This window comes from Porites lutea, chromosome 4, assembly GCF_958299795.1.
Source record: "Porites lutea chromosome 4, jaPorLute2.1, whole genome shotgun sequence".
Taxonomy (NCBI): Eukaryota; Metazoa; Cnidaria; class Anthozoa; order Scleractinia; family Poritidae; genus Porites; species Porites lutea.
The window spans coordinates 4,230,752-4,240,751 of record NC_133204.1 but is presented as its reverse complement, the minus strand read 5'-3'; the positions used below and the strand labels follow the sequence as shown (position 1 = coordinate 4,240,751).

The following is a 10,000-nucleotide window of genomic DNA, read 5'->3' as shown; positions in this document are numbered from 1 at the left end:
TATTGTAGTTGCTAAAAGTCGCTAATGTAATGGAGCAAATTACAGTGATATATCGGAAGATATTATTTGAAATGAGCCATACCATGTCGGTCGGTCAAATTCATTTCAAAACAATATAAGATTATTTGACCACGAAAACACAAAAATAGTTTACTAATAAAGGCGACTGTTTACGAGTGAGAGGAAAAGCCGCTAAGATTCTGTTCAGTCACCTCACAGATACTTTTTTAGTCTTACCTTAAGCAATTTCTTGTCCTCTTCTGCGGTTTTACCAGTCAGAAATGCTTTTTTGACTTTTGCCTGTATTTGTTTCCGTTTTTGAATTAATCATGTTTTGAAAACAATAATTCATCATGTACTGTACAAATTCAATACTCTGGAGACACGTTTCTAAAGCTGTTCACAGGACATCCATGTTTTGTCAAGTATCAAAACTATTCTCGCACCGACTTCACGCTGGAATTTTCAAACTTGTTTAACATCAGCGATTTTTTTTGTATAATTTGCGGGAACAAAGACTGCTTTTTCTTCCTGGGGATTTAATTTTGCAGTTTTGGGGAATTCGCTTTCATGTGGTAGTACAACTCTTTCCTTCTTTCATTAAACTACATGCAATCGAAATACTGGAAATATGAGTAAAACGATAATCAGAGATGTAAAATACGTTAATTCTTTTTACTCTATAACAATTACTGCTTCGATTGCTCCGGCAGTTGACCAATAGTGACTGCAGTAACTCTTGATGTATTCCCCAACTCCTAACTGGCTTTTTTTCATATTAGTGTTTTACGTCAGGGAAGAAAACTTTTGCTGTCAAATGTTTCGATACTTTTCTTTGAGCGGGAACTTTTTTAAAAAGGCTACAAAAATCGAAAAATTAGAACCTGCAAACATTAAGGCCCCGTCGAAACGAATCCGGATACTTTTGAAACCGCACATTTACACAACTGAGAGAAGCCACGGATAAATAAGCTGGTTTTATGTGGACATAGGGCCGATTCGTGTTGAAAATATGAGGGAGTTTTAGCAACGAAGACGGCGACGGCAACAAGAACAGTCCTACCCGGACGATTGCGGTCACGTCGGTCATCGACAGTCTTGTCAGAGGCATTTCGATATGATCGTTTCGATCACGTGAACATATTTTGAAACGACTCGGACGGACGACAGGTCCCGAATTTACGAAGCCCTCCGAAGCTTAGACGTTTCTCAAGTTTTGCTAATCTTACGTTATTGCCTTTTTTGGCGCCTTTGTTGTTTCTAAAGCTCATCAATATTATGGCTCGATGTATGATGTGATAGATATGTGCCGTCCGATAGGGTATTTTTTTGAGGGTCTTGCCCTTGTCGGTATTGAGTTCCTGTTGTGACCCTTAGATAGAGTACCTACATTTATTTGCCCAGCTAGATGGAAAACAAAGTATCTGTTAAGACTTAAGTATTGCTTGAGTGTAGCTAAATGTCGTGGGTCGAGGGTAGTGGGTAGTGGGTAAATGTCGCAGGTAAAAACGGTATAGAAAAAAAAGATAAAGTAAAGTGATTGAAAAGAAATACATAGAAAAAAGTTGTAAAATATTTGTGAAACGAAAATCTCCGACTCCTTGATTGCCCTTTTCACGGCTTCTTCTTCGTCTTCTTCCTGATATTCCCTAAGCCACGTGGGACTTGGGTCCCCTTTCATAACATCACTGTATAAAGAACATGTTACCGATGAAAATTTATCCATACCTCAGCAATGGCCGCGAAAATAAACGAAACAGACAAATAAAATATTTCGAAACGTGCAATGTGCAGAGAGTATGGGACAGCTCTAACTGCTATACAATTCCAGTGGTCAGCGGAGATTTTTTGACACGATGGGATGCGATCACCGTAGGAAAGTGGAGGGCAAGTGGGGGGAAATTAAGGACAATTTTGAGCTATTTCGTATTTTTGGATAGAAGTCTGTCTTAAAGAAGTTTTAGGTCTCTTAGCTTACGAAGGAACCATCTTCATGCACAACCTTTCAAGTTAAGGCTACGCAGTATGTAAATTTTATTGCCGTACGGAAATATAATTTTCTCTAATTTTTTTATGTTTTGTCTTGTGTACAAAATCTCTGCTGTAACGATTCTGAATATCATTCCTTAAACTGAAAGGACGTTTCAGTTACGAATGTTGAAATCGTTGAAAAAAAAAAGCAGTTCAATCTCCAGTTTTTCTTTAGCCTACTTCAGGTTAACATAGTGTACAGCGTTTCTCTTATTTTCCGCCTAAATGCCTTTTTAGTGTCCATTTGTACTTATAAAGGATTCGCTTATTTGCTTTCTGACCGCGGGGAAGAGGAATAGGACTCTTGGTATTTAATTTTTTTTCGGATTTTTTTTTTTACCCACGACATTTACACACACCCACGACCCACACCCACACCCACACCCACTACCCACGACCCACGACATTTAGCTACACTCCTTAATTAAAGTGCAATGAAGCTAACTTTCAATTAATATTTTTTAGAAAAGGGAGAAATAGTTCTGGGAGTAAGCTCGGCAAAGAGTCATTATGTTCTCATTATCTCTCTTTAGGTGAAGATCGTTGGCTTTGTACGCTGATGGTCCAAGCAGGTTGGCGCCTAGAATACTGTGCGGCAGCTGAGGACAGCACGTTCTGTCCAGACACTGTTGATGAATTCTTCAAACAGAGGCGTCGTTGGATTCCGTCCACCCTTGCCAATCTTTTCGCTCTGATAAGCGAGTGGAAATTAACCGTGAATAACAATGACCATATTTCATTTTTTTTCATTCTGTACCAAGGTCTGATGGTTTTTTCTACAATTATCAGGTTTGTTATGTCAAATGATAGTAGTTCTTGATCCTGTTGAACGTATGGGTGAAAATGTTTACATCATAGTATTGGAATCATTAAGACTCTTCCGGTCACTTTTTCAGATGTTGGCAGCCAATAGAGACACTAAGGGTAAAGAAAAAGCATTTTGAAAGAAGTTGGTGGCTTGTTGGACGTTTTAATGCCGGGTTTTGTTGGGTAAATGTGAAAAAAATAACTGTCGTTCTGTAAATAAGGTATGAAAGAAGTTATATTTATTTCGGAATTAAATTCTGAAGACGAGGTCACTTTTGTGTACTTTCCTGTCGCGTGGTAATTCTACAGTTAAGAAATACAGTAAAATCCTTGCCCCTCACGGGTTTATTCAAGGGATCTCCCGTTGACTAAGACTCCTGAGGGCTCAAAGTGCGGGGTTTCTTAGCCCGCTTTTCGCCAGCGACTAAACAATACTTTTGGCTGCTAAGCAGACCTTCGTGTAGTAATAAGAGCCGAGCCGAGCCGGCGAGGTTACTTCTCAGGGACTGGGGTAGGATGAAAATATGGTAGGCACTGACCGCACCCCCTACCTCTGACAGAGGCTTTACAGAGGCCTTCACTGTATCCTAGGCCTTAACATTGGGGGGCTTTAGCAACGACGACCGGGCAAAGGCAACGAGAAGGTCAGAAAAGCAAAAGTGTTGATAGGCAAAACAACAATTCTTCACGTGCAGCTCACTTTTTGGAACATTTCTTTGCCGTTCATGCATAGCTACGGCGTGAAAATCCTTTATGCGAACTTCATTCGTAGTTTGATGAAGGACGTAAACACACGACGACGAACTTTATAACTTTCCCTCTCTAAACTTGGGTGCGGACCCTAAGAATTCAACTCCAGGGAAATTCAGGTACATTTGGCACCTTAAGCGAGATGGAAGAAACGCGACTAAGTATGAAAAGAGGCAAATCATTTTAAATGTGACATTTTCACTGCCGTCGCAGTAGTCGATGCTAAAGCTTTCTTTTCAAGGTAGCGATGCCCAATATAGTATGAACTTGAAGTTACTTGTAAACTGCGTAATGCAACGTAATATGCCTAAAGTTGTAGTATACGCCAAAATAAACAATATACGCCAATTCCCGACAACTGCGCAATGTCTTGTAATGTGCACCATCTCTTTTGTGAAACAGAAGCCGTAAAACGGGCAAGTTGTAAAACGTGGTTTAATTTCTTAGCTGCACAACAAATTTCCATCTTTCTTGGTCTATTTAAGTTTACCCCTTAGAGTGCGTGAGATTTGTCCAACCACCGGTAATTGGACACCTACCCCCGGTCTAGAAGATCTCCGCTTACAAGAGGTTTGATTCCGCGAGGGGTACTCCTGGAAATTCTTGGTGGGGGTGTGCCGCCCGGTTCTCCAAATCCTGACCCTATTTCAGACCAAAAAATGTCATTTTTCACATCCATTTTCAGACCTGACTTTTAAGGTCTTTACGTAGATTAGAACAGCAACCAAAAAATCTCCTGAAATCCATTTCGAATTCGCACATTTCTCTTTCTTATTTACTCAGTTGGAATTGAAACGATAAATAGTTCATACACTCCCGTAGTTCCCTCGAAAACCATACCCGTTTCCAGACCAAAATGGACAAATCCTGAACCCGTTTTCAGACCAAAAAGGCGCGAAAAACCCTACCCTTTGTGGGGGCACATACCTATAAAGCTTATATAAGGGAGTACCCCACCCTCCTGGGGGGGGGGGGGGGGGGGGTGTTGACTGTGTGGATGAGAGTTTCCACAGTGTGAACAAAAAGTTCTCTTCTGTTTTACAGCCCTTCAACAGTAATCCTTATCGTGGCTGGTGGTTTATCTTATTCCCATTTCTTTATTGACGACAACGTAGTTCTTATGGTGCTTCTTTCATTGATAACAGTCGGATATGGTGCGATTTGTTTGTACACCTCCCAAGAGTTCCAGCTCAAAGTTGCCAAACTTTTGTCGGTGGTCTTTGCACTACTGATGGCTTCCGCAGCAGTGGGCCTGGCCGCACAGGCTGGTGATGACCTTTACCAACGTGCCCATCCGACCACCTCCACGCCAGCTCCTACAACCCTTCCTTCGTCAAACGTCACACCAAAATCATCAGCACCCACCACCCTAACAACAACTGCCTCTCTCACACTAGGTGAAAGACTTCCAATGGATGTTAGCTCGATGTATCTTTTTGGACTGATGGGTATATATGTTTTGGCAGCTCTTTTACACCTTACGGAAGCATACTGTGTGATTCACGGCATATGGTATCTGTTTTGTCTACCCTCCGGTTATCTCTTGCTGATTATTTACTCGATTTGCAACATAACAGATAGGTCATGGGGTAAGTACGTTGGCTGTTATTATTATTATTTTAATCTTTATTCATTCTTTAATTTATTTTTATTTATTTATTCATGTTGTTTCCTTTCGTGCGCGGTTTCATAAATTTGAATTGCCAGTGTAATGTAAGTATATTTCATATTTCGTAATAGCATTTTATATATTCTTAGAATACTAATTTATTATGGTGTATATAGTGTAGTTGGTAATAGCTACTGTAAGTTTTAGTAGTAATTAGCTAATTAGCTCAGGCGAAGAACCACCCAATGTATGCCCTGAATAAAGTCGTTACTACTTGATTTTTATTATAACCATTATTATTGCTAAGTTTAGAGTCGGGTTGCTCAAAGCAGGGTATGTTAAGCCAAGATTAGTGCAAAATTTGAATTCAGATTCAGAATTCAGCATTCAGAATTCAGACGTATGAAACGGCGAATAATATTTTAAGATACCAGGAGTTTAAATTAGAGCGGTCTTATTTTCAATAAGATGTATTTTTGTTGCTTAAGTCGGGTCGGAGTATTCCTATACAAAACTTTGTTGAGTACTCCCTCTTTCGGCTTTACCGTCCAGTTCAAATTTGGAGCTTTTCATGTGCCGAACCTACTTACAGTCGTTAAGTACATGGAAAGATCGCTCTTGGAATCAAGTACCTTCGGTTGATTTGTCCTGGGGTCGATCCTCAGGGGTCGAAATAAACTCTTCTTTCCGACTGGCCTGTCTTAATCGACGAATCCTACATGCATCCCCGGGGGGTGCTCCCTATAATGACCTGTACCGTGAGGCTCCGGCCGAAAGGGATACCTTTCTCAGGCTTCAGGTATATGAAAGGGTACGGATTTCACTAGTTGAGGTATAAAGGGGAGGGAAATCTGTCATTTCGGTCTGTACATACATATATATACATAAAACTTTATTAATGTGTCTTGGAATGTCTAGCCGATGGGGTTAAGAACCCCTCTACTAATTGGGGACACCTAACAATATAATATAGTTACCTAACAATATAATATAGTTAAAAACCTACTAACTATCAACTAATGAAATAATTGATTTAAAAAGATTAAGAATTACAAAGGATGCAATTGGAGCAATTGTCGTCGTCTATCATCACACCTAGATCAAATTTACGAATACAATTTTTGAAACTAAATAATGATGGGAGAGTTCTGATTTCGCTTGGTAGCTTATTCCACAACTTTGGTCCCAGGTAGGTGAGCGAGTGTTTACCATATTTATTGGTCCTAAATCTGGGAATGGCGAACTCTGCCGTCCTCAAGTTGTAGGGTGAGCAATGCGCGTGAAATAGCTCGGATATTTTGATGGGGCATAGTTTGTGTTTCACCTTATACATAAGGATAGCAATATCTTGCAGTCTTCTGTTCTGAAGAGTCGTTAGGTCACTTTTGTCCAGCAATGCTTGGTAGCTTGATTGCTTATCTAGGAAAACTGCGCGTGGTGCTCTTTCTTGGACCCGTTCAAGCTTTCTTTTGTCGGTAGCACTACAGAAATGCCAGGTCAGGTGGCAATAGGTTAAGTAAGGCAATATGGCTGATTTATACAGAGTTAATTTAGTATTGGTAGGGACAAGTTTTTTAAGCCTTAACATTACACCTACTCTTTGACTCGCCTTCTTACATATTTCATTAATGTGAGTGTTAAAAAGTCTGTAAAAAGACCTAATAGGGCTGTGAGAAAATTTCCTGTTTTTGTGATTTAAAGACAGTACATTTGAGCAGTTAAAAAGGATGCAGAGATCTAAACTAGGAATATGAACGGGGTACCATTTGTCAGTGGAGGGTATACGAAAGGGGCACTTTTTCCGTCAAAGTGGCTTTTAAGGGTTGGGGGTTAGATCTCGTGCGGAGTAGAAAACTTTGTTCCCCGGGCATGCATTACAACCGGTGCCAAAAAATTAATAAGATATCGTAATTAATTAAATTATCATGGAAGCGCAGTATGCATTGAAGTCTAGAGGAAGAATTTTTGAAACCATTTCAAGCCATTTTTTGGTATTTATTCCATTGTCATATTGTCCAGGACTACCCAAATAGGCTTTAACTTAATAAAAAGCTTAAAACTAAATTTAGGAGGTTTACTCAAAACAAAAAAGACAAGGAGTCAAGGACGCGTATATTTTTCTAGCAATAGACCTTATCCACGATACCCGCCATCTAGGATTAATGGGTATTTCGGGGGCAATCAAGTGCATGATAAAGTTGGCCAATAGTATTCCTAAAAACTAGACGACGATTTTAGTCTTGCAAAATGTACCGTTCGAGTTTAGACAAGTTTTACCTCAATATTGTTTGCTGTGAGGACATCTATGGTCGCTACTGCGTCCAGAAAGGAAACGATGATCACTTTCACCCATAATTTGCCATTATCGTCTTCAAGGTAATAAGTTCTTCATTTTCTGTTGTCTAGAAGAAACAAACTTGACCGCGATTTCTTGCATTGGCAGTTTTTTTCACTTGTTTACCCTCCTGAGAAACCGCGTAACATTACTTTTGATCCACTTGCAAAGGTGACAGTTATCTTGAATAAGGTCTGTTGGAGTAACAATTACCTGCAGCTTTTCTGGGCTATAATTTGGACTGTTCGTCTATGCTGAGATATTTCCAGCAAATACTTTTCCGTTTGCTTTTTTTAGGAACGAGGGAAGAAAAAATCAAGAAGGACAACGAGGTCCCTTGGTACAAGATTCTGTGGGAAAAAATCAGCAATATCTGCACCTGTTGTAGACCTGCGCCCGCGCCACAGCCAACAGCGCCCAGCAGTGTGGATGGTCGTCCAACTGAGTCATCAGGTACCACATCCCCAGAGGTAGGTACTACCGAACGTCGACAAATGCGCGTGACCGTTGATTTTGACTGCAGACGTTACAGGATCTGTGCCACGAAATTATCAATTTCTGCAGGAAAGCTGCCACCAAAATTTGGTTGAACACAAAATAACGGCTTAAAACATTGAGAGAAGGCATAAATAATACAGCAAAATAAGGCACGGATGGACGAACTTGAAGAAGCTTGAAGAAGATTAAAAAGGATTGCAATTGCGGTTTTTGAAAACATGTTAGCGTATAAGTTTTTCAAAGTTCATTTTGGTTGCTTGCAATGTTTGATATAATGCTTTGAGAGACAGAGAGAGATCAAAAAAACTAAATTCTTCGCTAACGTCAAGTTACCTAGCGAGAAATAGACGCGGTATTGGCAATGTCAGGGAGTTTTGAAAGCAACAACGTTTTTGGGCGATGCATGTCAACCGGAAGTGAACTTTTTTCTCCGTTAATATGCCTTGAGGCTACCAAATTTGTATTGCTAAGTGTCTTTACTCTTAAAGAGACAATTTGCCCAAGAATTTGTTCAAAGACACTGCCGAGGAGTGCAAAAAGTCCACTTCCGGTTGACGTGCGTCGCTCAAAAACGTCATTGCTTAAGCTCACTATTGAACTACTCAATGAACTAGACAGCCGTGACAATGACGGCGACGGCTACGAAAACGTCACTAAAAAATGAATTCGCTTATTCCAGCTCGTTCAATTCGTCAAATGCTGGCAATTTTTTCTGGAGCTGAATTCTATAAGACTGTATCAAAGTTCAGGAAAAGAAAAAGAAAGTCGTTGTCTTGTGTTCACGTCCTCGACAAAACGTCAAATTAGGCACTTTCACGTTGTAGTCGTGCAGCGACGGCAAAGAAGTGTACTAAAAAGCGTGATGCACTTGTTTTGCCAATCTAAACCTATCGCTTTTTTGCCGTTCTCGTTGCCGTCGCCGTCGCCGTTGCTTAAGCTCCCTGTTCGCACGTGGCTTTGTTTGTCAATTTAATTAAAAAGGTGAACTCCGCCTGATCACATTCCTTCCTCATGACTGTCTTGGCGCATCAAAGTTATTGAGCGCTGGAAGCCAGGCTGCAACCGGAAGAACTGTCATAAACTGACTCGAACACAAAACTTCGTCCCTTTTGTTTGACAGAGAACGCCATTGCTTCACGTGGCCGACGAAATGCCCAAGGATGTTACTATGTAAGTTCACCTTTTTGGTTTGACAAACAAAGCCACGTGACCTTGGTCGTTAACGTTTGGCGACAAAATCAACTATCACGCGTATCGCGATCTACCTGTTTCGATAGTAACCAGTAGTGATATAACAGACTCGACATGTTAGTCCCAATTGATCTGTCATCCAGATTCAATGTCGTCGAATGTGTTTAAGATCTTGCTGAGCAATATTGGATGGTGCTAGCTGATGTTTGATTAGGCTACAATGAGTTCACATTTTCACCCAACATCATCGGACTGTTGTTGCGTTCTTGTATGTGGCTAGCCACCTTCACAGACGTCATCTATTAGCAAATGTCTTAAAGAGACTGTTGATGTTTTCGTTATACATTTTTGGTTGTTGTTTTTGCTGTTGTCATTTTGTGTGGCTAAACAAATTACTATAACATGTTTGGCTGTAGGATAATTCATCTTCTGACGTACAGCCATCTGAAGATGAAGCAGCCGTTCAGCAATCTGATGGTGAAGCCGCATCTGATAAAGAGGGTCCGCCGGATGACTCAACCACAAAAGCAGTAACAGCGACTGCTGACTTAAGCACTAGGTTATGGGATGAGGCGCCACCCAAATCAGCGTTAAAACCTCATCTTGTACGGCGGACCTCCCGTGGTATGTGGTCATTTATCCTTCGAGAAGTTTGCAATTCACCTCTTTAGAAACAAGATGGAAAACTGAGCCGAGTTAGCTTTCGCAAGGATCCCTGAGATCGTTATTGGGAATGCGCCGGATAGCTATTGGCCATTTTTTCCTTATTCGCCATTTTC

At 40.6% G+C, this 10,000-nt stretch overlaps 1 protein-coding gene across 1 annotated transcript in view; it reads left to right on the top strand.

Annotated features, from left to right (window-relative positions):
* The window catches only part of LOC140935351 (uncharacterized), a 31,089-nt gene that overhangs the window by 11,829 nt on the left and 9,260 nt on the right, over positions 1-10,000 (top strand). The window contains exons 8-11 of the mRNA XM_073384904.1: positions 2,565-2,820; positions 4,633-5,177; positions 7,830-8,002; positions 9,638-9,845. Of these exons, the coding sequence (XP_073241005.1) occupies positions 2,565-2,820; positions 4,633-5,177; positions 7,830-8,002; positions 9,638-9,845 (1,182 nt within the window). The remainder of the gene's footprint in view (positions 1-2,564; positions 2,821-4,632; positions 5,178-7,829; positions 8,003-9,637; positions 9,846-10,000) is intronic.